The sequence below is a fragment of the Pogoniulus pusillus genome, chromosome 7, assembly GCF_015220805.1.
Source record: "Pogoniulus pusillus isolate bPogPus1 chromosome 7, bPogPus1.pri, whole genome shotgun sequence".
NCBI lineage: Eukaryota > Metazoa > Chordata > Aves > Piciformes > Lybiidae > Pogoniulus > Pogoniulus pusillus.
Genome location: NC_087270.1, coordinates 37214497 through 37241193, shown reverse-complemented (window position 1 = coordinate 37241193; position 26697 = coordinate 37214497). Strand labels below are relative to the sequence as shown.

The following is a 26697-nucleotide window of genomic DNA, read 5'->3' as shown; positions in this document are numbered from 1 at the left end:
GACGGTGCAGCCTGACGCTGAATTTCCATCCCCGCGGTGTCACACCATCTCTCCTGGGCTTGGGGAATGGAGCACAAAGGTCAGTCCCTCCCTCCAGTGCCAGAGACAGCGTGGAGAGAGGGCCAAAGTGCAGCAGACAGCTCTGAGCCCATGTCACAAGGCAGCCTGGAGGGGAAGGTGCCTGTTGGTCAGGTGCAGGCTCAGGTTTTGAGTGTGTTCTCCCTGGATTTTCTGCTGAGAGTGGGAATGTTTTGTTCCTGAATGGTTTACCAGCACTGAGCATTAAACCTCCCTGGCAAAACTGGCTGTGCTGTTGTTGCCCTGTCCAGCTCTGGGATCCTCAGCACAGGAAAGATATGGACCTGTTGAAATGGGTCTAGGTGGGGTCATAAAAATGCTCTGTAGGCTTGAACTCCTCTGCTGTGAGGACAGGCTGAGGGGTTGGGGTTGTTCAGCCTGGAGAAGACAAGACTCCAGGGAGACCTTCTTGTGGCCTTTCAGTACTTAAAGGGGCCAGTAAGGAAGCTGTGGACAGACATTTTAGCAGGGCCTGTTGTGGCAGACCAAGGGATGATGGTTTAAAACTGAAAGAGAGGAAGATTCAGAGTAGAGAGAAGGTAGAAGTGTTTTACACTGAGGGGTGGTGAGACCCTGGCCCAGGTTGCTCACCTGGGGTGGTAGATGGCCCATCCTTGGCATCATTCCATGTCAGGTTGGACAAGGCTCTGAGCAACCTGTTCTAGTTGAAGGTGTCCCTGGTGACTGCAAGGGGGTTTGGCTAGGGGAGCTTGAAAGGGCCCTTCCCCCCCAAACCACACTCTGGTATGGTGCTTGAGGAGTCACATTTCTAGTGGAGTTTAGACTTCATGCAGCTTTGGCAGGGATTCACTGTAGGTCTCCAGTGATGGATCCTCTTGGTCAAGATCAGATCACTGGAATGGAGCTGAGATTCAAGACTCAAGAGAGATGTTGAGGTGCTGGAAGGTGTCCAGAGAAGGGGAAAAAAAGCTGGTGAGGGGCCTGGAGCACAGCCCTGTGAGGAGAGGCTGAGGGAGCTGGGGGTGTGCAGCCTGCAGAAGAGGAGGCTCAGGGCTGACCTCATTGCTGGCTGCAGCTACCTGAAGGGAGGCTGTAGCCAGGTGGGGTTGGTCTCCTCTGCCAGGCAAGCAGCAACAGAAGAAGTGGACACAGTCTGGAGTTGTGTTGGGGGAGGTCTAGGCTGGATGTTGTTAGGAAGTTGTTGTCAGAGAGAGTGATTGGCATTGGAATGGGCTGCCAGGGAGGTGGTGGAGTCGCTGTGCCTGGAGGTGTTCAAGAAAAGACTGGCTGAGACACTCAGTGCCATGGTCTAGATGACTGGCTAGGGCTGGGTGCTAGGTTGGACTGGCTGAGCTTGGAGGTCTCTTCCAGCCTGCTTGATGCTGTGATTCATTCATGTCCTGAGGACAGGCTGTGTGTGATTCCTCAGCGTGAGTCAGGAAAGTGGCATTTCACTTGTGGACAGAACTTGTTCACTCCATGGTCTGAGTTTGAGGAGGGCTTTGTAACAAAGGGGTTTGTCTGGGTGCTTCTGCATGGGATTAGTAGGGTTGCATCAAGGATGGTTTTGACAGATAGAGGTGAGGAGGCGAGAATAAATATTTTGGGAGCTCTTTTTGTTGCTCACCCAATGCCTATCCAAGGATTTCTGAAGCAATATGTGGTGTGGCACGAAGACATGGTTCTGCAGAGCTGTTCTGGGGTGGTTAGGCTGGGTTGGCAGAGAAGTTAATCTGCAGGCTCAAAACTTCAGTGTGCAGCACAGTCTGTGGTTTAGCATGTGAGGAAGCACTGAGTTGTGGGGAGGGGCAACAGCTTAAAGCTGCTGCTTCAGCTCTTAGGGAAGACTTTGCTCTGAGTTTCGCTGGTATTGGGAGCCCTTCCCCCTCTACTCTGCCCTAGAGAGAGTCCAGCAAAAGCTGCAAAGATGCTGAGGATACTGAAGCATCTCTATGAGAAGGAAAGGCTCAGCCTGTTTAGAAGAGCAGCCTGAGAGGGGATCCACTTAATGCTCACCAATATCTAAAGGGCAGGGAGATGGCACCAGACCCTTTCCAGTGGTGTCCAGCAACAGGCACAAAGTAGATTGTAAGGAAAATCTTGTTTCATGTCAGGTTGCTGGAGCACTGGGCCAGGCTGTCCGGAGAGGTTGTGGAGTCTGCCTGCAGACTGAGATCCCAGGCAACCTGCTTTGAGTGACCCTGCTTGAGCGGGGAGGTTGGAGTAGATTGTCTCCAGGGGTCCTTTCCAGCACCCACTGTGTTGGGATTCTGTGAATGTGTGCTGTGAAAGTCATCCCTAGAGCACAAGTCTTGTGAGGAATGGCTGAGGGAATTTGGGATACTTAGCCTGGAGAAAAGTTGGCTCTCTACAGCTCCCTGAAATGAGGTTGGAGGCAGGTGGGGATCAGTCTCTTCTCCCATGGAACAAGAAACAGGACAAGAGGAAATGGCCTCAAGTTGCTCCATGGGAGGTTTTGGTTGGACATGAAGAACAATTTTGTGCCCAAACATGCTGCCAAGGCCTGAAACAGACTGCCCAGGGCAATGGTGGAATCCCCATTGCTGGAGGGATTGAGAAGCTGTGTGGATATGGTGGTGAGGGTTGTGGTTTAGTGGTGGCCTTGACAGTTGGACTCAAACATTTTGAAGGTCCTTGCCAACCTAAATGGTTCTAAATTCATTTGTGTGGCTCTACTAAATTCTGGAGGTGGCACAGATCAGGCCAAGAGAAGGAACTGGCTCATATTCAGCACCTTGCAAAATGTTGTGCTTAGCAGATGAGGGGAGATGAGAGGATAGGTTGCTGAAGGAGAGTTAAGATGAGACTACAAAGAATCCCTTTAACATCTCTGCTGTCTTTTCTTCAGGTTATGCTTGCCGTAACATCTCCACCTCCACTGCCCTTCAGAGTAAGTGTAAAGCTTTTCTATGCAACTTCATCTCTGAGGTCCCTCTCAACCTAAGCCCTTCTACAATCCATGTTCTTAAAATCCACTGACCACAAGGTTGAATTCCACTGACCCATCTCTCTCTGCTTCCAGACAGAACCCACGTTACCTATGATGTCAAAGGAGATGTTGCCGTCGTACGCTTCAACACACCAAATTCCAAGGTACTCTCTTAGGTTAACAGGTGGAAATGGCAGGAGTAGGTGCTGGTAGATAGTAGCTGAACATGAGCCAGCAGTGTGCCCAGGTGGCCAAGAGAGCCAATGGCATCCTGGCCTGCATCAGGAACAGTGTGGGCAGCAGGACAAGGGAGGTTCTTCTGCCCCTGGACTCAGCACTGCTCAGGCCACACCTTGAGTGCTGTGTCCAGTTCTGGGCTCCTCCATTCAAGAGAGATGTTGAGGTGCTGGAAGGTGTCCAGAGAAGGACAACAAAGCTGGAGAGGGGCCTGGAGCACAGCCCTGTGAGGAGAGGCTGAGGGAGCTGGGGGTGTGTAGCCTGCAGAAGAGGAGGCTCAGGGCAGACCTCATTGCTGTCTTCAACTGCCTGAAGGGAGGCTGTAGCCAGGTGGGGGTTGGTCTCTTCTGCCAGGCAATGAGCAACAGAAGAAGGGGACACAGTCTGGAGTTGTGTCAGGGGAGGTCTAGGCTGGATGTGAGGAGGAAGTTGTTGTCAGAGAGAGCGATTGGCATTGGAATGGGCTGCCCAGGGAGGTGGTGGAGTCTCCATGCCTGGAGGTGTTGAAGCCAAGCCTGGCTGAGGCACTTAGTGCCATGGTCTGGTCGATTGGCCAGGCCAGGGCTGGGTGCTAGGTTGGACTGTCTGATCTTGGAAGTCCCTTCCAACCTGCTTGATTCTATGATTCTCTGTGGAAAAGCCTGACAACTTTCCTAACCTGCAGCTTTTCAAAGCTGTGAGCAAAACAGAATTAGCAGAACAAGTGTTTGGGGTGTTTAATTAGTGAGACATCTGAAAAGGCCTCCTGGAAATATTTTGTGTTTACTAAGTTAACTTGTCCCTCACTGGCATAAGGTACTGCTAGATCTTGCTAAGCTCTTGCATTCAACACAGTTAAGGAGAGTCTCTGTTACATACAGTGGGGGAAAAACAGCTTAAAAGCTCTTTAAAATCTGGGTTTGAGGTCACAAACTCACTGTCAGTGAGGTTAAGGGAGAAATTCTTAATGATAGGTTGCTTGATGATCTACTACAGGGTTTCATCAGCAGTCTTGAGCCCTTCACTCCAAGAAGGACAATGTGATGCTGGAGTGTGTCCAGAGAAGGGCAACAAAGCTGGTGAAGGGTCTAGAGCACAAATCTTGTGAGGAGCTGCTGAGAGAGCTTGAGGTATTTAGCCTGGAGAAAAGGCAGTTGAGAGAAGACCTTCTTACTCTCTACAAGTCTCTGAAAGCAAGTTGGAGTGAGGTGGGGACCAGTCTCTTCTCCCAGGTAACAAGCGACAGGATAAGAGGAGATGACCTCAAGTCACACCAGGGAGAGGTTATGGTTGGACATAAGGAGCAGTTTCTTCCCCAAAAGGGTTGTCAAGCCCAGGACAGTGCTGGAGTCCCCATCCCTGGAGGAGTTTCAAAGCTGTGTAGATGAGTGATATGCTTTAGTGGTGACCTGACACTGATGGGTTAGTGGTTGGACTGGATGATGTTAAAGCTCTCTTCCAACCTAAACAATTCCACAGTTCTAATGATCTTAGTATTAATGCCACTGTTTCATGGCAAAGATGGAATTAACTTCTCTAGCAAATCTGGGCTCGATTTGAGCCCCCTAGGACCATTACAGTTTTGCCATGCAGTGATCTGGCTGTTGGGTGAAGACTTGGATGGTCTGTTGGGTTTTTTTTTGCTTTCCAGAAGGCAAATCTTGAAAGGCTGCAGAGCTGCTTCAGTCAGACCTACCACTGGCTTTGGCCTTTTGTTGTCAGTCTCATTCTCTGTGCTGGTTTACTGATGAAAGTATCTGAAGGGAGCCTACAGGAAGGCTGGGGAGGGACTATTGACCAGATCTTGTAATGACAGGACAAGGGGGAATGGGTTTAAACTGGCAGAGGGGAGATATAGAGTAGATGTTAGGAGGAAGTTCTTTCCAGTGAAGGTGGTGAGACACTGGCACAGGTTGCCCGGGGAGGCTGTGGCTGCTCCCTCCCTGGAGGAGTTGAAGGCCAGGTTGGATGAGGCCTTGAGTAACCTGCTCTAGTGGGAGGTGCCCCTGCCTACAGTGGAGGGTTGGAACTGGATGATCCTTGAGGTCCCTTCCAACCTAAACCATTTTGTGAATGAATCCAGTGTTTATGCAGTGGTTAAACTCTGCTGTCTCCTCAGCTGCCTCTTTACAATGCTTATTTGCTGCTTCCAGGTAAACACTCTCTCCAAACAACTCAACTCGGAGTTTAATGAGGTAATGAATGAGATCTGGGCCAATGAATCTGTCAGAAGTGCTGTCCTCATCTCCTCCAAGCCAGGCTCTTTCATTGCTGGAGCAGATATTGAGTAAGTACTGAGAGTGCTTGAAGTTAAGCTGAAGGAGCTTCCTCTGAAGCTCAGCCTCCAGATCTTGTGGTCTGTGTTGGGGAAGTCTCAACATTTTGTCACTGACGTCTCCCCAGGGGTGAGGCAGAGGTTAGGAGGGAAACCCATGTGCTAGTGTGCTCAAATGAAGTTAGGACCCTGATAGAGAGGAGCATGGTGAGTCATTAAACCTCATTTGGCTGCAAGCACTGGATCATTCCTTCCTGCATGCTGGGGTGCAGCCAAGAAAACCCCTCCTGGCTCTGGGGTGAGCATTGTCCTTTGGTCTGGCTTACAACAGGAGCAGGTCATTTACATGCAGAGCTTCGTTTAAGCTGGGTTTGAGTGCCTGGCAGTCTGCCAGCGTGGCCCCTTGATGAAGGCAGCATTTGGTGCTCTGCCACTTTGGAGCATCTCAGCAGCCTCTCAGGCAATCCAGCATTGGGTTTGCAGGGTGTGGGTGCTCTCGTTGAGTGTTGGTGTGCTGTTGTCCTGACATTGAGTAGGGCAGAATATTTGTTTAAAGACATTAAAAGCTCTGAGGGGAAGTTAAATTGCAAATAAACACTTCAGAAACTTGTTTGGTTTGGTTTGGTTTCTGGCTGGCCTTATTCAGGGGCAGAAGCTCAATGTCAGGAGGCAGTAGCCAGGGCTGGTGGTATCTGCTGATCTCAACACTGCCAGCCTCCCAAATTGTGCCTGCCTGGCAAATGTAGCTGCCTTTTGTCAGAATAATTAGCACAGGGAGGCTCTAGTTGGCAGAGTGCAACACCAGGGCACCAACCATCTGCTCCTCTAAAAAGTGATCCTGGGCTCTCCCCTCCACCCTTCCTGGCAAGTGCTTTGAGGCTTCCTAAGGCCCTTCCTCCTCTCTCCCAAAGGCTTTCAAAGCTCTAATACAAGGAAACTCATTCAGGGCTTGCAGGCAGAGCCCTGTGTCAGCATGCAGTGACTTAACCCGTGGAATTTAGTAGTCTCCTTGTGTTGTCTGTTAGTCTGAGAGCGAGTAACTAAATAGCTCTCTCCTGTCCATCAGTCAGTGGAGCTTTGTGGGAACAGGCCATTGAAACATTCTCATTTTACTGCCATTTTCTCAGTGCTTTTCCCATTCTGACCAGCCTTTCTGCCTCACTGCAGCATGATTGCAGCCTGCAAGACCGCTCAGGAAGTGTCTCAGCTCTCTCAGGAAGGACAGAAGATGCTAGAAAAAATTGAGCACTCTCCGAAGCCCATCGTAGCTGCCATCAGTGGCTCCTGCCTGGGAGGAGGACTGGAGGTATTCTGAGTCTGAGCAGGAGTGGGAGTCAGTAGGGCTGGTTCTCTTAAACTATCCTGATGCCTGCAGGGCTGAGAAGGATTTGGGACCTGACATGGTTTCATTCCATCCATCCAAATGAGTCTGTGGCAAGTTAATGGCTCAGTCGTGCTTCAGGGCTCTGCTGTGCTAGTTTGGCTGCTTCTGTTGAGAGCTAAGCAAATGTGAACCTGTGTGGGCCAAGTCAATACTTAGGTTAGAGCACCCCAGGGAAAACTCCTTGTTTCCAGCAGCCATTGGATGGGGATAAATGCCTCTGGCAGAGTCCAGGCTGGAAATTGCTGTTTTTCAGATGAATTAAGTGTTGTTTCCCAGCAACTTTTAAAGGTGGTTGTGAGAGGGATGAGTGTAGGAGCGTGGGCAGGCTCCACCTCAACCTGCCTACTCTGCTCCAGCACCTGCCACTTCAGGTAGATCCAGAGAGGTGAGGGTCAGTGGCAAGAGCCTGGAAGACCTGAGGCTGTTTAACCTGGAGAAGAGCAGACTGAGAGGGATCTTCTCAATGCTCAGCAAGAGCCAAAGGGTAGGGAGCAAGAGGATGGGGCCAGACTCTTTTTGAACACAGTGGTGCGCAGCAACAGGACAAGGGACAACAGGTACAAACCAATCCAGAAGGTTCCATCTGAAGATCAGGAGAAATTTCTTCCCTGTGAGGATGCTGGAGCATTGGAAGAGGCTACCCAGAGAGGTTGTGGAGTTTCCTTCTCTGGAGAGTTTCCAAACCCTACCCAGCTGCAATCCTGGGCTGCCTGCTCTGGGTGACCCTGCTTTAGCAGCGGGGTTGAACTAGATGATCTCCAGAGGTCCTTTCCAACCCCCACTGTGCTGTGAGTCCATGACTTGCTTTATAATCAACATTTAGGGGTTTGTCATCTACAGTAATTCCTGGAGCAAAGTTTTCTAAACCAGAATAACCTCTTCAATTACAGAGTGAGTCCTCAAGCAGCACTCTGGTGACAGAGCTGAACTTGGTGGTGCAGCAATAAACCAAGTATCATAGCTGATCCATTAATGGGCTCATGCTTTCAGGGTAGTAAGCGAATTCCTTTAGCCCCTGGTGGTCTAGATGAGAGTATTTATAAACAGCTTGGCTGAGTTTAGGAGTTTCATGTTCGTGTTGTAGCTGCTTGCTGTCACCTCCCTGTGCGTGTTGCTCTTGCTGGGGGAAGCCATCGGTGAGCACCGTGGGGACTTGGGTGGTTGGATTAGGGAGTTGGGGAAGCACTGGCAGGAAAGCTTGAGGCAGTGTGTAGAAGAGACCTGTGTGATGGGTGTCCAGTTTTCCTGTGGTCACTTACAGGGAAGCCTTTTGTTTTCTTTCTTTTTTTTCAGGTTGCCATTGCCTGTCACTACAGAATAGCAACAAAGGACAAGAAAACCGTCTTGGGAACACCTGAAGTGTTGCTGGGTCTCCTGCCAGGGGCAGGGGGTACTCAAAGGCTGCCAAAGATGGTAAGGAGGAGAAAGAACTTCACTTGGTAGCTCTTTCTTTCCATTTCTCTCTCACTCTTCCATTCTGAAATGTCCTTTCTACTCTTCCAGGTGGGACTTCCAGCTGCCTTTGACATGATGCTGACTGGGAGGAACATACGTGCTGACAGGGCAAAGAAGATGGGTCTGGTTGACCAGCTGGTGGACCCACTAGGTCAGACATGATCCTTCTTAGCTCTAATTGATGCCTGTCAATTAACCTCTCTACCTGGGTGGAGAAGGCACTGATGCAGTCAACAGTCCAGTGAGGGTAAAACATATGGCCTGGGAGGGAAACCTCTTAAAGTTCATCAAGAGCAAATGTAGGGTCCTGCACCTGTGCACCAGAACATGTTAGGGGTTGATATGCTGGAATGAAGCTCCATGGAGAAGGACATGGAAGTGGGGGGTGGGGGGAACAGGTTCACTGTGAGCCAGAAACATGCCCTTGTGGTCTCTTGGGCTGTGTTAAGAAGAGTGTAACTAGCAGGTCAAGAGAGTTCCTGCTCTCCTTCCTCTGCCATAGTGATGCTAGATCTAAGTATTGTGTCCAGTTCTGGTCTCCTCAGTCCAAGAAAGACAAGGAACTGCTAGAGAGTGTCCAGCAAAGGCTACAAAGATGCTGTGGGGTCTGGAGCATCTCTGTGAAGAGAAGCTGAGCGACCTGGAGCTGTTTAGCCTGGAGAAGAGCAGCACAAGGATGGAATCTTCTCAATGCTGATCAATAGCTGAAGGTTGAGAGTCAAGTGGATGGGGCCAGAATCTTTTCAGCGGTGCTCAGCAAGAGCACAAGGGGTCATGGGCACAAACTGGAACCTATGAGGCTCCATCTGAAAATGAGGAAAAACTTTCCATTGGAATGGGCTGCCCAGGGAGGTGTTCAAGCAAAGCCTGGGTGAGACACTTAGTGCCATGGTCTGGTTGATTGGCCAGGGCTGGGTGCTAGGTTGGACTGGCTGAGCTTGGAGGTCTCTTCTAACCTGCTTGATTCTGTGAGGTCACTGAAGACCTGAACCAAGCAGCTCAGGGAGTTGATGTCTCTTTTAGCCTGGACACAATCTTGGGCAATTTGACTAAGCTTCAGCAGGGCAGTTAGATTAGATGATCCCCAGAGGTGCTTTGCAACCACGCTGGGATTCTTGCACTGCAACGTCCTTACTATGCTCTGCAATGCAATATCCCTTCCCCCCTTAGAATTATAGGTGCAGGCACACTGAAATCTCAGGTTCCTCCTAAGCCCAGTGAGTAGGGAAAGGGCAGGAGGGAGGGCAGGGCTGCTGGCTCTCTTGCATAAGCTAATTATACAGATAAGAACCTGCCTTCCTCATTTATCATGTCAGGAGGACAGATTGCAAGCCATCATGAAAGGAGCATGGATGACCAATGTCTATATTTATGCAGCCTGCAGATGTTAATCTCTGTGACAAGATCTTGAGACGAAGCCAACCTCCACAGCTGAGGTGCTCTGAATTCCCAGCTGACTTGCAGTGGGAGGAAGAAACTCACTGCAAACTGCAGATTTCCAAGTGCTGAATGGGCTAGGGAATGATTCCTTGCTTCTGCTGCTCTTACACTAGAGGGGTTTTCTTGGAAGGTGACTACATGGAGGAGCCAACCATCCATAGCTTTCACTGAAAGCTTTGAGGAGTTGCAGCCAGGAGTCATAATGGAAAACTCTGTGCCAGAGCTGCCTCTGTCATGCAGTTGCACAGTACTGAGCTTGATTTGGCCATGCAAGGCATGGTCACAGAACCCTGGTGGTCTTTAGCTCCTGATGGTGAAGAAAACCAAAGAGGCAAAAGGAAGTCATGCTGCTGCCTGCCCTGAGAAATGAAGCTCTTGAGTGTGTCCTGTTTCTAAGCTGAACAGCCCCAGGTCTCCAAGCTTCTCCTTGTCAGAGATGCTCCAGTCTCTTCAGTCTCTGCTTGGACTATCTCCAATTGGTGTTTTCTTAACTCTCCTGAACAGGGGAGTCCAGATCTGGACTCCAGAATAACCTCACTATGGCAGAATGGGAGGAGAACCTCTCCCAACCTGTTGGCCACACTCTTCTGAACATGAAGGAGACCTTTTGCCTTCTTGGCCACTAGAGAACATCAGTGGCTCAAGAGGAACTTCTTGTCCACCAGCATTCTCAGGTCCTTCTCTGTGGAGATGCTTTCCAGCATCTCTCCTTGTGCAGGAGGTTATTCTTCCCCACATGCAGGACCTTACACTTGCTCTTAACCTGTCCTTGTGCAGGAGGTTATTCCTCCCCACATGCAGGACCTTACACTTGCTCTTAACCTGTCCTTGTGCAGGAGGTTATTCTTCCCCACATGCAGGACCTTACACTTGCTCTTAACCTGTCCTTGTGCAGGAGGTTATTCTTCCCCACATGCAGGACCTTACACTTGCTCTTAACCTGTCCTTGTGCAGGAGGTTATTCTTCCCCACATGCAGGACCTTACACTTGCTCTTAACCTGTCCTTGTGCAGGAGGTTATTCTTCCCCACATGCAGGACCTTACACTTGCTCTTAACCTGTCCTTGTGCAGGAGGTTATTCTTCCCCACATGCAGGACCTTACACTTGCTCTTAACCTGTCCTTGTGCAGGAGGTTATTCCTCCCCACATGCAGGACCCTACACTTGCTCTTAGTGAACTTCATGAGGTTCCCCAACACCCAGCTGCCCAGGAAGAGATGTCTTTGGTTGTGTTGTCATATAAAACACACATTCATGCTTGACTTAAAACTGCTTTTACCACTCCTTACTTGCTTAGACATGAATTGGCTTTTCAGAGCCAGCTAAGGTGACTTTTTACTCCACTGCCTTGCTTGAAGGAAACTTGAATGTTCTGAAGAGCTGTTCAGCATCCTAGCTCAGACCTTGTAAGTGTGTGGGAGGAACAAAAAGCCATGCAGGCCTTGGAGGCATTCCTTGTTCATTCAGAGAGCAGCCAGTGCCAGAAGGCGTTTTGCTGCTTCTCTCATTTTCATTCTCGGCGTCTGGGGGAAGGCAGCTGTGAGTGGAGTGATGTGGTGGCTGACTGAAGAAGGCTTGGAAGGAGAGAGACTGCTAATCAGGAGGCAGTGTCATGAGGTATCATCAGCTCTCCTTCAGCAGGGGGCTCCACAACATTCACTTGGTCTGTTTACTCCTGTGCCCAGGTCGAACTCCAGCATAACAAAACATGCGAGTCCCTGGAGTGCATTCAGAAGTGTGGTCAGCAGGTCAAGGAGGTTCTCCTCCATGCCACTCTGCCCCACTGAGGGCACATCTGGAGTAGTAGGGCCAGTTTTGGGCTCCTTGGTTCAAGAAAGACAGGGAACTACTTGAGGGAGTCCAGCAGATGTGCAGGGACTGGAGCATTTCTCTGAGGGTGGGCTGTGAGGGCCTTGGGGCTGTTTAGTCTGGAGAAGACTGAGATGGGATCTTCTCTCTCAGTGATTAGCAATAGTTAATTTGAGGTGGGAGGTGTTGAAGTGGGTGGGAGGGGGGCAAGATGATGGAGCCAGACTCTTTCCAGTTGTGCCCAGCAACAGCATGAGGGGCAGTGGGCACAAACTGGAACCCAGAAGGCTTCTTTCCTTTGAGGGTGCTGAAGCACTGGACCATGCTGCCCAGAAAGATCTCCCTCTCTGCAGAGTTTCTAAACCTACCTAGATGCCATCCTGGGCAGCCTGCTGTGGGTGACCCTACTGTAGCAGAGCAGGGGTGGACTTGATCTCCAAGGGTCCCTTTCAACCCTCTCCATGCTGGGATTCTGTGAGTTGACAGATTGGAGCTCCTACAGTAGAAGACTACAAGTGAAGTAAATGCATATATATGGGGTTTGACCACCTTGCCTGAAGAGTTCTTGGAGATCAGACCTGAAAATAAGCAGCTCTTCTCTTCAGCTGTGGTATCAGTCTGCTGCTTGTGGGCCTTGAGCACCCAAGCTAATGGAAAGAGGAAACCAGGTTCAGACTGGATGTGAGGAGGAAGTTGTTGAGCATGAGAGTGTTGAGAGGCTGGACTGGGATGCCCAGGGAGGTGGTTGAGGCCCCATGGCTGGAGGTGTTTGAGGCCAGGCTGTGTGAGGCTGTGTGCAGCCTGCTCTAGGGTAGGGTGTCCCTGGGCATGGCAGGGGGGTTGGAACTGGCTGCTCCTTGTGGTCCCTTCCAACCCTCACTGATTCTATGATTCTATAGGTGTTCACATCTTGTAGTACATGAGGTCACTAAAAGCTGAAGGTCTCAGACAGGTTGCCTTGAAGACAGTTTAGAAGCTGCAAAGGTTTGAGCTCAGAAATCCCAAATGCTCTCCACTTTCCACTAGGTTCTCTAAGATCCACTGAGTGTTGCTGAGATGCAGACTTTGCAGCAGCTCTGGGATGATGAAAGACCTTGTTTTATTTGGGCTATTTTCCCTTGGAGTGACTCTGATGTGCTGCCAGGGCATGAATAGAAACTTCCTTAGAGTGAGTTTTCATCATCTGGTCAAAACTTACCCACTCCTTTGTTTGTTTCTTGCTGACAGACTCTCCAGCAGGCAGCAACATTTGGGGTCTGCTGAGTTTATGCTCTCAAGTCTTTATGTGGAGAGAAGTGAAACTTTAAAGCTGAAGACCTCAGGTTTTGATGGAGGGCAAGAGGAGTGGGAGGTGAAAGAGGAGAGGGTTTCTCTTTTGCTTTTGTTCTTCCAACTTTATCCTGTGTCTAGGAGCAGTTGCCTGCTGTGGGGTGTTTGCTGCCATCTGAGGACTCTGTGCAGCGTCTGGGTGTGGTTGGAGCAGTTTCTAGCAAAGGTTAATGAAGTTAATCCAGCTGTGAGGACCCACAGCTGTAGCCACACCAGATTTATTCTGCTACTTCAAGAAGCAGCCCAGGACTGCACTTTTGGCTGCAGACTGCTTCTGGTAGCCCTGTGCCATTGCTCTCTCATTTCAGTGAGTCATTACTCATTGTATTTGCTCCTAGAAACTGAAGTTTTACACACGGACAGCCCCGGACTGGTGATACAAATCCTGTGCTTGGCAGTTGTGCTGGTTTGAGACTAACTGAAATAGTGTACTGAGAGAAATTAAATCCTTAGCTGTGAAAAGAAAGAAGAAAAACAACATGTGGCCTATATCATTCATTCTTCTGCTGAGAAAGGCAACTAGTCAAAATATAGCTAAGATGAGCACTTCACACACACACTGCTCAGCTCTCACTTCAGGCTGTGCCTTCTTTCTGGTGGTCTGGTCCCTGACTGACTGCCTTTAACTCTCTGATCCACCTAACCCCTTCTTCCTCTGACCTCCTTGTCATCTCTTTTTGACATCTCACCTCAGATCTCCAGATTTATCATGTGAGATATACTTGGGTTGATCTGGTTGTTTTCTGAAGGGAAGGAAAAAGAGGGAGAGGGAAGGGGGGGTGGGTTGGGAGCCCTCCTGGGGACTCTGATTGTTTCTGGGAGGGGTTTTGTGTTTCTGTGTTACTTTTAATTTGTATATGACTGTGTGTATTTATGTCTATCAGCTTGTACATTGTGCTAAGCTGTAAATGTGGCTTCATTCCTTGATTTCCAGCCATCTGACTCTAGCCCAGGTGATTTTCTTAAGCATGGGGGGGGCAGGTAACTCCCAAACCATCACAGAAGTCATGAAGCTCACCCTGAGAGATTGCTGAATTTCGTTTTGTGGTGCCTTGCTTCCTTCTGGGACAGCTTCAGGTTAGCACATGTGGGCCCCAAGGTGGATGACCAAGCACTGGATGAGGCACTTAGTGCCATGGTCTGGTTGACTGGATAGGGCTGGGTGCTAGGTTGGACTGGATCAGCTTGGAGATCTCTTCCAACCTGGTTGATTCTATGATCTCTAGATGTTGTGCAACTGGCACTGCCTTAAACAAGTGAGCAGATCACCATGGGCTGTCTCATCTGTGCTTCTCTGTTGTAACCCACCAAAGACCACTTGTGTTGTATCTCCTCAAGGCTCCTCTTCTGTTCACAGGGCCAGGTTTGAAGACTCCAGAAGCACGGACAATTGAGTACTTGGAGGAGGTGGCAGTTGACTTTGCCAGAGGACTGGCCAACAGGACTGTGTCAGCCAAAAGATCTAAAGGGTTAATGCAGAGTAAGTCTGTGGTCATAGTGGTCAAATCCCAAGGGATCTACACCTGGGGAGGAATAACCCCTGAACCAGGACAGGGTAGGTGTTGATCTGCTGGAAAGCAGCTCTGCAGAGAAGGACTTGGTAGTGCTGGAGGACCACAAGTTCACCATGAGCCAAGAATCTGCCCTTGTAGCCCAGAAAACCAGTGGTCTCCTGGTTATATGAAGAAGAGTGTGACCAGCAGGTCAAAGGAGGTGCTTCTGCCCCTCTACTCTGCCCCAGGGAGGCCACATCACAAAATAAACATTGATGAAGTCACCCCTCAGTCTCCTCCAAGCTAAGAGCCCCAGCTCCCTCAGGCTCTCCTCCCTTAATCATCTTTGTGGTTCTGCACTGGACTGTCTCAAGCAGTTTTATGTCCTCCTTGAACTGGGAGGCCCAGAACTGGACACAGTACTCCAGAGGCATCCAATTCTGGGCTCCCCTGTTCAAAAGAAACAAGGAACTGCTGGAGGGAGTCCAGTGGAGGCCATAAAGATGCTGACTGGACTGGGAGCATCTTTGTGAGGAGGAAAGGCTGAGAGACCTGGAGCTGTTTAGCCTGGAGAGCAGTCTGGGAGGGGGTCTTCTCAATGCTCACCAGTAGCTGAAGGGCAGGGAGCCAAGATAATAGGGCCAGACTCTTTGCAGTGGTGCCTAGTGACAGGATAAGGAGCAATAGGCAGAAACTGGAACCCAGGAAGCTCCACCTAAACAGAGGGACAAAATTCCTTCCTGTGAAGGTGCAGGAGCACTGGCCCAGGCTGCCCAGAGAGGTTGTGGAGTCTCCTTCTCTGGAGAGATTGCAAACCTGCTTGGATGTTGCAATCCTGGGTGACCTGTTGTGGGTGACCCTATTTAGCATGGGGGTTGGACTGGGTGATCCCCAGACATCCCTCCAAACCCCACCATGCTGGGATTCTGGGATTGACTGTAGTGAGTGTAGTCCAGGTTTACTTCTGTGGGATGTGTGTGCTCCTTTTTAACTTAGTGTGGAAGATGGAATTATTTCCTCATGTAATCATCTCTTGAACCAGCAGGGTTGGTAGAGAAAATGCTACTCTGCAGCTCTGGTCTTCAAGTGGTGCTGCCAGAGCTGCAGATGCTGGCTCCTGAAGTGTCCTGGAAAGGTGCCAGGCCTTGGGGAGAAAGCATCAGCTCTGTCCAGAGGTGTATCTGTCTTCAAAAGCTGTAGTAGCAAATTCTGTACCAAGCTTGTGTGATCAGGTGAGAAGAAGCACATGGGTCTGCTCTGTCCTAACCCTCTTCAGTGGCTCAGTGATGCAGGTAGACCTCAGAAATGATGACCATCTGTATGAGTTCTGCTGCCCAGAGCTCATTCTGTCACCAGTTATATTAGAAGGATACTTCAGCCCTAACAGAGACTCTGCTTTTTGAAGACCCATAGAAACCCTTCTGAGAACCCCACCTGTGGCTGATTTTCAAGTGTAGGTTGCTGTTGCAGATCTGCAACCCTCACATCTCTACTCTTACCTTTCAGGTTAATCATTTAAAGTCTGTTGGTGCATAAAGCACTGTGCTGAGACATGTTTTTGTCCCATCTTGCAGAGATAACAGACTATGCCATGGCTCTGCCATTTGTGAGGCAGCAAGTCTACAAGACAGTGGAGAGCAAAGTTCAAAAGCAAACCAAAGGACTCTACCCTGCTCCACTAAAGATCATTGAGGTAATTCCCTCTGCAATGCCCAAAAAAACCCCAGAGTGAAGGTGGATCTATGGGATGGCAAGGTGATAAGTGGTTCCTTGCTCTGAGTCAAGCCATACATTCTCAGCTTCACAGAAGATCAGCCCTGATGAGGGCTGCCTTTGTGGTATAGCAAACAAGCATGGTCAAATGGAAAGTAACATCCTAGAGTGGGGAAGCATTAAGAAGAGTGTGACCAGCAGGTCAAACTTGGTTCTCAGCAGGTCAAATGGAAAGTAACATCCTAGAATGGGGAAGCATTAAGAAGAGTGTGACCAGCAGGTCAAGCTTGGTTCTCAGCAGGTCAAATGGAAAGTAACATCCTAGAATGGGGAAGCATTAAGAAGAGTGTGACCAGCAGGTCAAGCTTGGTTCTCAGCAGGTCAAACTTGGTTCTCTCCTCTCTGTTCTGCCCTAGCAAGGCTGCATCTGGAGTCCTGCTCTAGTTATGGGCTCCCACTTGAAAAGAGGCAAGGAACTACTGGAGAGACTTCAATGGAGGCTACAAGGGTGCTAAAGGGAACTGGAGTGTTTCTGTGAGGAGGAAAGGCTGAGAGACCTGGGGTTGTTTAGTCAAGAGAAGAATGAGAGAGGATCTTCTCAATGCTCCTCAATAGCTAAAGGGTGGCAAGAGGATGAGGCCAGACTCTTAAGTGATGCCCAATAATAGTGTAAAGGGCAGTGGGCACAAACTAGAACCCAGAAGGTTCATCTGAAGATGAGGAGAAACTTCTTTCTTGTGAGGGTGCAGGAGCACTGGACCATGCTACCCAGAGAGGTTATGGAGTCTCCTCTGGAGAGATCCCAAACCTAGCTGGACAGTTTGACCCTGAGCAACCTGCGTGTGACCCTGCTTTAGCAGGAGGCTTGGACTAGATGATTCCCAGAGGTCCCTTCCAAGCCCCCAGTGATAACCATCACCAGTTTATGTGGTACTGGTGCCAGTAAGAAACAGGTCAAGAACATCATTTGGACAAGAAGAAACAGCCTCAAACTGCACCAAGGGAGGTTTAAGTTGGACATGAGGAATAATTCCCTCCCCAAAAGGGTTGTCAGGCCCTGGAACAAGGCTGCCCAGGGCAGCAGTGGAGTCACCATCCTGGAGGGCTTTAAAAGCCATGTAGATGTGGGGCTGAGGGACATGGCTTAGCGGTGACCTGGTGGTGCTGGTTTGGAGGTTTGGACTTGATCTAATTTCAAAGTCTCTCCAAACCAGCTCTGTGTAAGGATCCAATTGGAGGGGAAGGCTTAGCTGGAGTACCTTGTCTGTGAAATTTGCAGCTGCAATTTTTCCAGGTGTCCTCTTCCAAAGATCTGATGGAACCTGTTGAAGCTAGGAAGATAGATTCTGCTGATTCCATAGCACCCAACCACACAATGATTGAGATCCCTCATTGTTGTGGCTTTGGTTTGGATCCCCTGGAGTAAATTAACCAAACTCAGAGCTGGGAATCAAAAGGAAAGTTATAGTTACAAAAGTGGACTAAAACATAGAAGCATAAATTGCAATGAGCATATACAAAGTATATTTACAGCTCAGCAACAATGCAAGGACTCCCTTGTAGGATAATTCAGCTTTCCCCAGCCTGAGCATCCTAGAGGGACTGCTAGCAGCCTCCCACCCCCACCTTTCCTTCTCAGAACCTCACAAACAAAGTTATGAGTCAGTTGAATCATAGAATTGTCAGGGCTGGAAGAGACCTCAAGGATGACAGAGTGTTAGGGGTTGGAAGGGACCCAAGGAGATCGTTGAGTCCAACCTCCCTGCCAGAGCAGGACCACACAATCTAGCACAGATCACAGAGGAACACATCCAGACAGGCCTGGAAAGTCTCCAGGGAAGGAGACTCCACAACCTCTCTGGGCAGCCTGTTCCAGTGCTCTGGGACCCTTCCAGTAAAGAAGTTCTCCCTTGTGTTGAGCTGGAACCTCCTGTGCTGCAGCTTACACCCATTGCTCCTTGTCCTATCCCAGGGAGCAGTGAGCAGAGCCTGTCCCCTCCATCCTGACCCCCAGCCCTCAGATATTTATAAACATTGATTAAATCCCCTCTCAGTCTTCTCTGCCCCAGACTAAACAGCCCCAGGTCCCTCAGCCTCTCCTCATCAGGCAGTGCTGCAGTCCCCTAATCACCCTTGTAGCTCTCCACTGGACCCTCTCCAGCAGATCCCTGCCCCTCTTCAACTGAGGAGCTCAAAACTGAACACAGTATTCAAGGTGAGATCATCTAGTTTCAACCCCCCTGCCATGGGCAGGACCAGCAGAAGGTCAGAAGGGAGATAAAGGAGCCATGCAAGCAAGGAAAGCTGCAGAGAGGAGATAAAAAGGAGCCCAGAACAATTTTGTGCTATCAGGTATAAGCTACAAACAAATGGGATCACATAAACCTATCAGTGCTCAGCCACTAACTTGGCTGGAGAGCAGCCAGGAAGAAAGGGACCTAGGGGTACGGGTAGATAGTAACTGGACATGAGCCAGCAGTGTGCCCAGGTGGGCAGCAGAGCCAATGGCATCCTGGCCTGCATCAGGAACAGTGTGGCCAGCAGGACAAGGGAGGTTATTCTGCCCCTGTGCTCAGCACTGCTCAGGCCACCCCTTGAGTGCTGTGTCCAGTTCTGGGCTCCTCAGTTCAAGAGAGATGTTGAGGTGCTGGAAGGTGTCCAGAGAAGGACAATGAAGCTGGTGAGGGGCCTGGAGCACAAACCCTGTGAGGAGAGGCTGAGGGAGCTGGGGGTGTACAGCCTGCAGAAGAGGAGGTTCAGGGCTGACCTCATTGCTGCCTCCAACTCCCTAAAGAGAGGCTGTAGCCAGGTGGGGTTGGTCTCTTCTGCCAGGCAAGCAGCAAGGGAAGAAGGGGACAGAGTGTCAAGTTGTGGCAGGGGAGGTCTAGGCTGGATGTTGTTAGGAAGTTGTTGTCAGAGAGAGTGATTGGCATTGGAATGGGCTGCCCAGGGAGGTGGTGGAGTCGCTGTGCCTGGAGGTGTTGAAGCCAAGCCTGGCTGAGGCACTTAGTGCCATGGTCTGGTTGCTTGGCCAGGGCTGGGTGCTAGGTTGGACTGGCTGAGCTTGGAGGTCTCTTCCAACCTGCTTGATTCTATGATCTATGAACTTTACTTTTATTCATAGTCTCTGGAATGTTCCTGTTCTTACTTACAACAAGGAACCAGGTTGAAATATTAACTCCAAACCATAGCACTCATCCCCTATGAGTTATGCAGGCATTGTGCTGCTTACAGACACTGCACCCTGGAGGTGCAGCTAAAGAAGTCAACTCACCAAAGCCCAGCTGTTGACAGATGTGACTTCACAGCAGCTTATCTTCATGGCTTTTTCTAGGTAGTAAAAACTGGTCTGGATCAGGGGCACGACGCTGGATACCTCAACGAATCCCAGGTAAGGAGGTGAGATTACTCCCAGCTACAAGCAAGTTGTGCAGCTGGGAGGGAGGATTGAAGGGCCATGTAAATGCAGTGCTGAGGGACGTGATTTAGTGATGGCCTGGCAGTGGTGGGTTAAGGGTTGGACTTGGTGATTGGAAAGGTCTCTTCAAACCAATGGAGTTGAACACAAATGTGTTGACCCATGCACAAATACTGGTCACAGGTGGCTCATGGTGGTGTCTGGCAATGGGGCTGTGAAAAGGTCTGTCCTGAAGAACCCCAAAAAGAAATGTTTGTTGAGGTCTTGCATCTGTGAAAACAATTTGTGCCTTTTCTTCCTTCCTCTGAGGTTCTCTTTACTCAGTCAGCAGGGTGGAGCAGGTCTAGAGTAGGCCACAAAAGCGATGCGAGGGCTGCAACCCCTCTGCTGTGAGGACAGGTTGAGGCTGTTGGGGTTCTTCAGCCTGGAGAAGAGAAGGCTCCAGAGAAACCTTCTTGTGGCCTTTCAGTACTTAAAGGAGCCTATCAGAAAGCTGGGGACAGACTTTTTAGCAGGGGCTGGTGTGACAGGACAAGGGCTGATGGTTTTAAACTAAAAGAGGGGAGATTCAGATTGGACAGAAGAAATACAAATGGTTGATGCTGAGGGGGGTGAGACACTTGTCTGGGTTTTCCAGAGGGGTGGAAGATGGTTCATCCCTGGAACTATTTCAGCTCAGGTTGGATGACTTAGATGATTCCCAGAGGTCTCTTCCATGCTGGGATTCTGTAAAAGACACCCTTGGGCCACTGCTGTCAGTGTGAATTGACCTGTTCCATGTTTTTCACAAAGCCTGAGGGCATTCCCCTTCCAATTGGAAGCCACTGGGACTTCCACAACATCCCTAGCTAGGGCAGGATAGGAGGGAAAAGATCCCACATCCATGAAATATGGTCCAGTCACTGGGAAAAACAGAAGTGGCTCCTGCATTGATCTCATAGGACCTTGCAGCTGCTGGCTGAGTCACTTCTAGCTTACCATCACACCAATGAACTGCTAGGCAGTGCTCCTCTCAAAGCTGTCTTGGCATGGTGGAACTGAGCTCTGAACCTTTCAGTGGGTAGGAAGGAGATGGAGGTGGAAGTGTTGTGGTTGCTGCTGTTCAGTGGCAGGAGCCCTGCCCCTCCAGACACAGGCATTAGAGGTGCACACTTCCAAATGCTTTAAATTCTGGAAAGGGACACTGAGCAAACAGCTTCCCACTGCTTTCCAGCAGCCCATGTGGGAAGCAGTGCTGCACAGTGAGCTCTGCTTCACTCAGAAGGTGCCTCTGGGCAGGGATGCACCTACCCAGTCCTTTCCTAACCAGGTTACCCCTCTGCACCCTGTTACACAGCTGACCATGCCCTCTTCTTACCACCAGTAAGTTGCAGATGACACCAAGCTAGGAGCAGGTGTGGATCTGTTGGAGGGTAGGAGAGCCCTGCAGAGGGACCTTGCCAGGCTGGATGGGTGGGCAGAGGCCAATGGGATGAGACTGAACAAGGCCAAGGGGAGGGTCCTGCACTTTGGCCACAACAACCCCAAGCAGCACTACAGGCTGGGGACAGAGTGGCTGAGAGCAGCCAGGCAGAGAGGGAGCTGGGGGTGCTGGTAGAGAGTAGCTGAAGATGAGGCAGCAGTGCCCAGGTGGCCAGGAGAGCCAATGGCATCCTGGCCTGGATCAGGAGCAGTGTGGCCAGCAGGACAAGAGAGGTTCTTCTGCCCCTACACTCAGCACTGGTCAGGCCACCCCTTGAGTGCTGTGTCCATTTCTGGGCTCCTCAATTCAAGAGAGATGTTGAGGTGCTGGAAGGTGTCCAGAGAAGGGCAAGGAAGCTGTTGAGGGGCCTGGAGCACAGCCCTGTGAGGAGAAGCTGAAGGAGCTGGGGGTGTTCAGCCTGGAGAAGAGGAGGCTCAGGGGTGACCTCGTTACTGTCTGCAACTCCCTGAAGGGAGGCTGTAGCCAGGTGGGGTTGGTCTCTTCTGCCAGGCAAGCAGCAAGGGAAGAAGAGGACAGAGTGTCAAGTTGTGCTGGGGGAGGTCTAGGCTGGATGTTAGGAGGAAGTTGTTGGCAGAGAGAGTGATTGGCATTGGAATGGGCTGCCCAGGGAGGTGGTGGAGTTGCTGTGCCTGGAGGTGTTGAAGCCAAGCCTGACTGAGGCACTTAGTGCCATGGTCTGGTTGCTTGGGCAGGGCTGGGTGCTAGGTTGGACTGCCTGAGCTTGGAGGTCTCTTCCAGCCTGCTTGATTCTATGATCTTTTTGCTGTGCATACTGGAAGTGAGATGGCTGTTACATACCAAACTCTCCACTTCTTTCTCCCCCTTCCTCCAGAGCTTTGGCCAACTGGCAGCAACCAACGAGTCCAAGGCACTGATTGGACTTTACCACGGGCAGGTGCGCTGCAAGAAGAACAAGTTTGGAACACCTCAGCGAGAGGTGAAGTAAGTGCAAGCCTGGCATTGCCTGAGGAGCAGGTTGGAGGACCTCTGCTCTTGGGACAGAGTGGCTTGTGTATCAGAGAGATCTCCAGCCTCCTGATCCTCTGCACGTCAGAGGTCTCTCCCACAAGTGACGTCTCCTTACCTGACCTCACTAAAAATAGCGCCTGGGTGGACAGGATCTCTGTAGTCCTGATGGCAGTAGTGGAAATGGAGCTATTTCTAGCTCTGAATGTGTCCCCTCCCTGTCCCTTTCTGTGCAGGACCCTGGCAGTGTTGGGAGCAGGGCTCATGGGAGCTGGGATTGCACAGGTTTCAGTGGATAAGGGAATGAAGACCATTCTGAAGGACACAGCTCAGAATGGCTTGGACAGAGGACAGCAGCAGATCTTCAAGGGGTACGTGAACGAAAAGGAGTTTGCTTGGGATGGACTGGAGGTTGTGGAGGTTGTGGGGTCTCCTTCTCTGGAGACTTTCAAGGCCTGTCTGGATGTGTTCCTCTGTGATCTGTGTTAGACAGTATTGTCCTGCTTTGGCAAGGGGGTTGGACTCAATGAGCTCTTTGGGTCCCTTCCAACTCCTAACATCCTGTGAGCTTCCTTCAGTCAAACTACTTCCAGGCACCTGACACCTCTCTTCCTTTGGAGCCTTCTACCTTCATATGTCACAAATGGTTCCTTTAAGGTTGCCCTATGCAGTGTCCTGGGATATTGCTGTGAAATAGGCCCAGTGTGGACTCAGCTCCTTAGGTTAGGTGGCCAACCTACCCAGATTTAGCTTTTAGACTTAGCAGTACCTTGTAGAGTTAAGCAGGGAGGGAAAGAGTAATCCTGGCTGCCCAGAGGCCCTTGTCAAGGGAGGCATTGGGTCAGACTTCTCAAAAGCTGGATCTCTTTCCCTCTGTCCTCCTGGCTCAGCAGTAATAGTGCTCAGCTATCTGTCCTCGGGAATGTCAGGACTGACCTTCAGGCTGAGGCACCAGCTGAGTGATGTGAGCATGGCTCTCCTTTTTCCAGAGGGAAGGAGGTGCCAGGAAGCAGAATGTTAGTCCTGCAGGATTGGAGGTTACAGAATTAATCATAGAATTGTTCTGGTTGGAAGAGACCTCCTAAAATCATCAAGGCCAACTCTTTACCCTTCACTGCCAGGTCACCACTAAACCATGTCCTTCAGCACCACATCTACACAGCTTCTAAACCCCTGCAAGGATGGTGAACTCCACCACTGCCCTGGGCAGCCTGTTCCAGGCCTTGGCTTTGTTGCCTTTCTTTGGACACGCTCCAGCACCTCAATGTCCTTGCAATGAGGGGTCCAAAACTGAGCCCAGGATTTGAGGTGCAGCCCCATCAGTACTGAGTACAGAGGGATGATCCCTACCCTAGTCCTGTTGGCCACACTCTTGCTGATCCCAGCCAGGATGCTGTTGGCCTCCTTGGCACAGACTGGCTCATCTCCAGCCAGCTGTTGACCAACCCCCCGAGGTCTTTTTCCATCGAGCAGTTTCCAGCCACTCTTCCTCGAGCCCAGAGAGTTGCATGACATTGTTGTGACTCAAGTGCAGAACCCCGTGCAGGAGATGGTCTTTTGGGTCCCAGCTCCAGGAGGGAGGGATGCTCTTGGTGTCATGGTTCACTCCAGCAATCTGGACTGGCCTGCTGGCCCAGGAACTGTGACAGGACTGTCCTTCCCTAGGCTGAACAGCAAGGTGAAGAAGAAGAGTTTGACATCGTTTGAGAGGGACTCCATTCTCAGCAACTTGACAAGTCAGCTGGACTACAAGGGGTTTGAGAAGGCAGACATGGTGATTGAGGCTGTGTTTGAAGACATAAACATCAAGCACAAAGTGCTGAAGGAAGTGGAGGCTGTGAGTATCGGCTCTGAGCACCTTGTGTGCTAAAGACTCTGTCCTGTCCTGTGCATCTGGGCTTGTCACACCTCTGTGTTGCTGTTAGGTTCTTTTGTTGCAAGCTATGTCAGTGTGGGGGTGAGTGTTCTGGGCAGCCTGCTGGTTCCCTAGGGATATTGAGTAAGGAGTTGGTAGTTCTTAGCTGAGCAGGGCAGTTCTGACATTCCCTGACTCCCGAGAGCCACTCCAAAACCACTTCTACATTGTAATGTCCTTTGGTATCTCCACTGCCTGCAGTCCTTTAACTTGCTGCCACTGCCCTTTTCTGTTCAAGAGCACATCAGGGGACAGAATCACACGGCCATGGTACTGCTTTGTGCAGCTCATTGCCATGTCTAATGTGGCTGTCGTGTTCTAGTAGGAACATGAGGGCTCTGAGTCTGACATTGCAGACGTGGGGAGAGTTCAGGAGCAGACAGACAGGCTCCTGGTTCAGAATTAGTTCTAATGCTGTCTGCCTCAGCAATGAAAATGAGATTTGCTGGGCTTTCCAGGTGCTGGGCTTTTCCAGGGCTCTGGATGGGAGTCTGGAGCTCAGATGTTAACGCTGCCTCTTCTGCTCCCTGCCACAGGTGATACCTTCTCACTGTATCTTTGCCAGTAACACGTCTGCCCTTCCCATCAGCCAAATCGCTGCTGCTAGCAAGAGGCCAGAGAAGGTGAGTCCCTAGTGCTACTTGCCTGCCTTGCTTCCACTCTGCACTGAGCTGCCTCTTAGTGGCAAACTGGTTTTGCTGTGGGTAAGCACTGGGACCTTCTGTTTCCTCCTCAGAATGTGAAACACAGCTCATCCTCTGTCCCTACTGCAAGCCTCCAACAAAGAGATTGTGATCTTGGGGCAGGTAGGAAGGGATGAAGGTGGACTCATGCCCTTAGTTTGATGTTGGCAGGTAGGTGATAGCCTTCAGGAAGCATTCATGCATACAGAAGGGCAGAGAAGCTGTGGAAGGACAAGAGGCTCTGGCCAGCCTGACCTAGGATAGGGTGTACCTGCCCATGGCAGGGGTGTTGGAACTAGATGATCCTTGTGGTCCCTTCCAACCCTGGCTGATTCGATGATTCTAAGAGAAAATGGCTGAGTGTCCAATGCTGGGGAGTCCATCACTTCCCTGGGAAGATTAACAAGTGATAGGATAAGAGAAGAAGGCCTCAAGTTTTGCCAGGAGAGATTTAGGTTGGACACGAGGGAAAATTTCTTCCCTGAAGGTGTTAATCCAGCCCTGAAGCAGGCTGCCCAGGGAAGTGATGGAGTCACCACCCCTAGGGGGATTTAAAAGCTGTGTAGATGTGGTGCTGAGGGACATGGTTTGGTGGTGACCTGACAGTATGGAGTTAACAGTTGTACAGGATGGTCTGAGAGGTCTCTTCCATCCAAAACCATTCCATGGTTCTAGAAGTGTTCCAGGGGCTGATTGTCCTTGCTGTGAAAACCTTTGCTCTCGTGTCCAGCCAGAGTCTCTCCAGCAGTAGCTTTGTACCCATCACCTTTCATCTTCTCCATGTGACTCCTCGTGACAAGGAAGATGGAGACTCCCTTTTTACCCTTTAATACTGGAACATGATGATAAGGTCTCTGCTGAGCCTTCATTTCTCCAAGCTGAACAAACCCATTTCTCTCAGCCTTTCCCTGTATGTCAGCTTAACAGTCCTTGGATCATCTTAGTGGCCCTTTTGTGGACCCTCTCCAGCCTATCCACATCTTCTCTGGACTCCCTCCAGCCTGTCCACATTTGGGTGTTGTACAGCAGGGACCAAAACTAAACCCAGTGTCTCAGGGGTGGCCTGACCAGTGCTGAGTAGAGTGGGATAATGACTTTGTTTCTGCTGGTGATGCCCTTATTGATGCAACCAGCACCCCATTGATCCCTGATGCAGGGGAGAGCAAGGAGTTTTCCTGCTAGATGATCCCATCTGCCTCTCTGAAGCAGGTGGAATGAGGAGGCAGTAGAACCTGGGGAGAAGGAGATGGAAGCTGTGGACCTCAGCTGGAAAGTGCTACACAAATTCCAACACAGTTACCACTGACTGGTTCTCTGAACCCCTTCAAGGGTCTCCTATCTGCCCAGGGTTGCAGAAGTCCTCTGGGCTAGATGATTATTGTGGGTGGCCTCCAATTGAAATAGCCTAAAATCCAGGCAGTAATAAAGTGTATCCTAGCTGCTGGAGGTTCCTGTGCTCTTTGTGAGCCTCCTCCTCGTTTGCTCTTGGACCTTAGTTGCATTGGAAGTGCCAACTGAGTCTTATTTGTCCAGACATGCAAATAACTCACTCTTGCTGCATAAGATGCCTGTGTAATGATTCTTCCTGGGGAAACTAATAGGAAATCAGTTCACTAATTAGTGTACTTTAATTAGTTTTGCAGTTTGCAGCTCCCCTGCAAGGTGATCTTCATGCCAAGTGTAGCTTCCAGGAGCCATGAAGGTGACACGCTGATGACATGGTCCTGCTGAAGTGAGGCACCCAGTTGAGTCATCACTTAAATGCTGCTCCTAGAGGAAGGCTGCACTCACCTCTGTGATTAGGCTCTGGAAACCTGCTGCTTTCTCCTTTAGTTTCACTTCATCACCCAAAAAAAACCACCAAGGCAAAAAGTTCTTGAGCAGAACACGAGGACTCTGCCAGACACCTGTCTCCATGACTGCTGTTCTGGTTTTGCAGTCCAGGAGAAGCAGCACCCAGGCCTGTGCCTGCAGGGCCTTGCTCAGGTGGTTCTTGCAGATCACACAGCATTTGGGACTCACTCAGGGACTGAGCTTAGCTAAATTTGCTACCAGGTTTTGCTGCCAGGGTGTTAACAAGTCCAGAGAACTCTGAGCAGCACTTTTGGTCCTGTAGGCGTCATACAGA

General features: G+C 50.4%; 1 protein-coding gene across 1 annotated transcript in view; it reads left to right on the top strand.

Moving 5' to 3' along the window:
- The window catches only part of HADHA (hydroxyacyl-CoA dehydrogenase trifunctional multienzyme complex subunit alpha), a 38787-nt gene that overhangs the window by 5108 nt on the left and 6982 nt on the right, over positions 1–26697 (top strand). Inside the window, exons 2-14 of the mRNA XM_064146553.1 lie at positions 2909–2950; positions 3083–3153; positions 5359–5492; positions 6648–6786; positions 8158–8277; positions 8368–8470; positions 14256–14378; positions 15966–16084; positions 19439–19495; positions 21838–21947; positions 22208–22342; positions 23637–23808; positions 24423–24509. Coding sequence (XP_064002623.1) covers positions 2909–2950; positions 3083–3153; positions 5359–5492; positions 6648–6786; positions 8158–8277; positions 8368–8470; positions 14256–14378; positions 15966–16084; positions 19439–19495; positions 21838–21947; positions 22208–22342; positions 23637–23808; positions 24423–24509 — 1412 coding nt within the window. The remainder of the gene's footprint in view (positions 1–2908; positions 2951–3082; positions 3154–5358; positions 5493–6647; positions 6787–8157; positions 8278–8367; positions 8471–14255; positions 14379–15965; positions 16085–19438; positions 19496–21837; positions 21948–22207; positions 22343–23636; positions 23809–24422; positions 24510–26697) is intronic.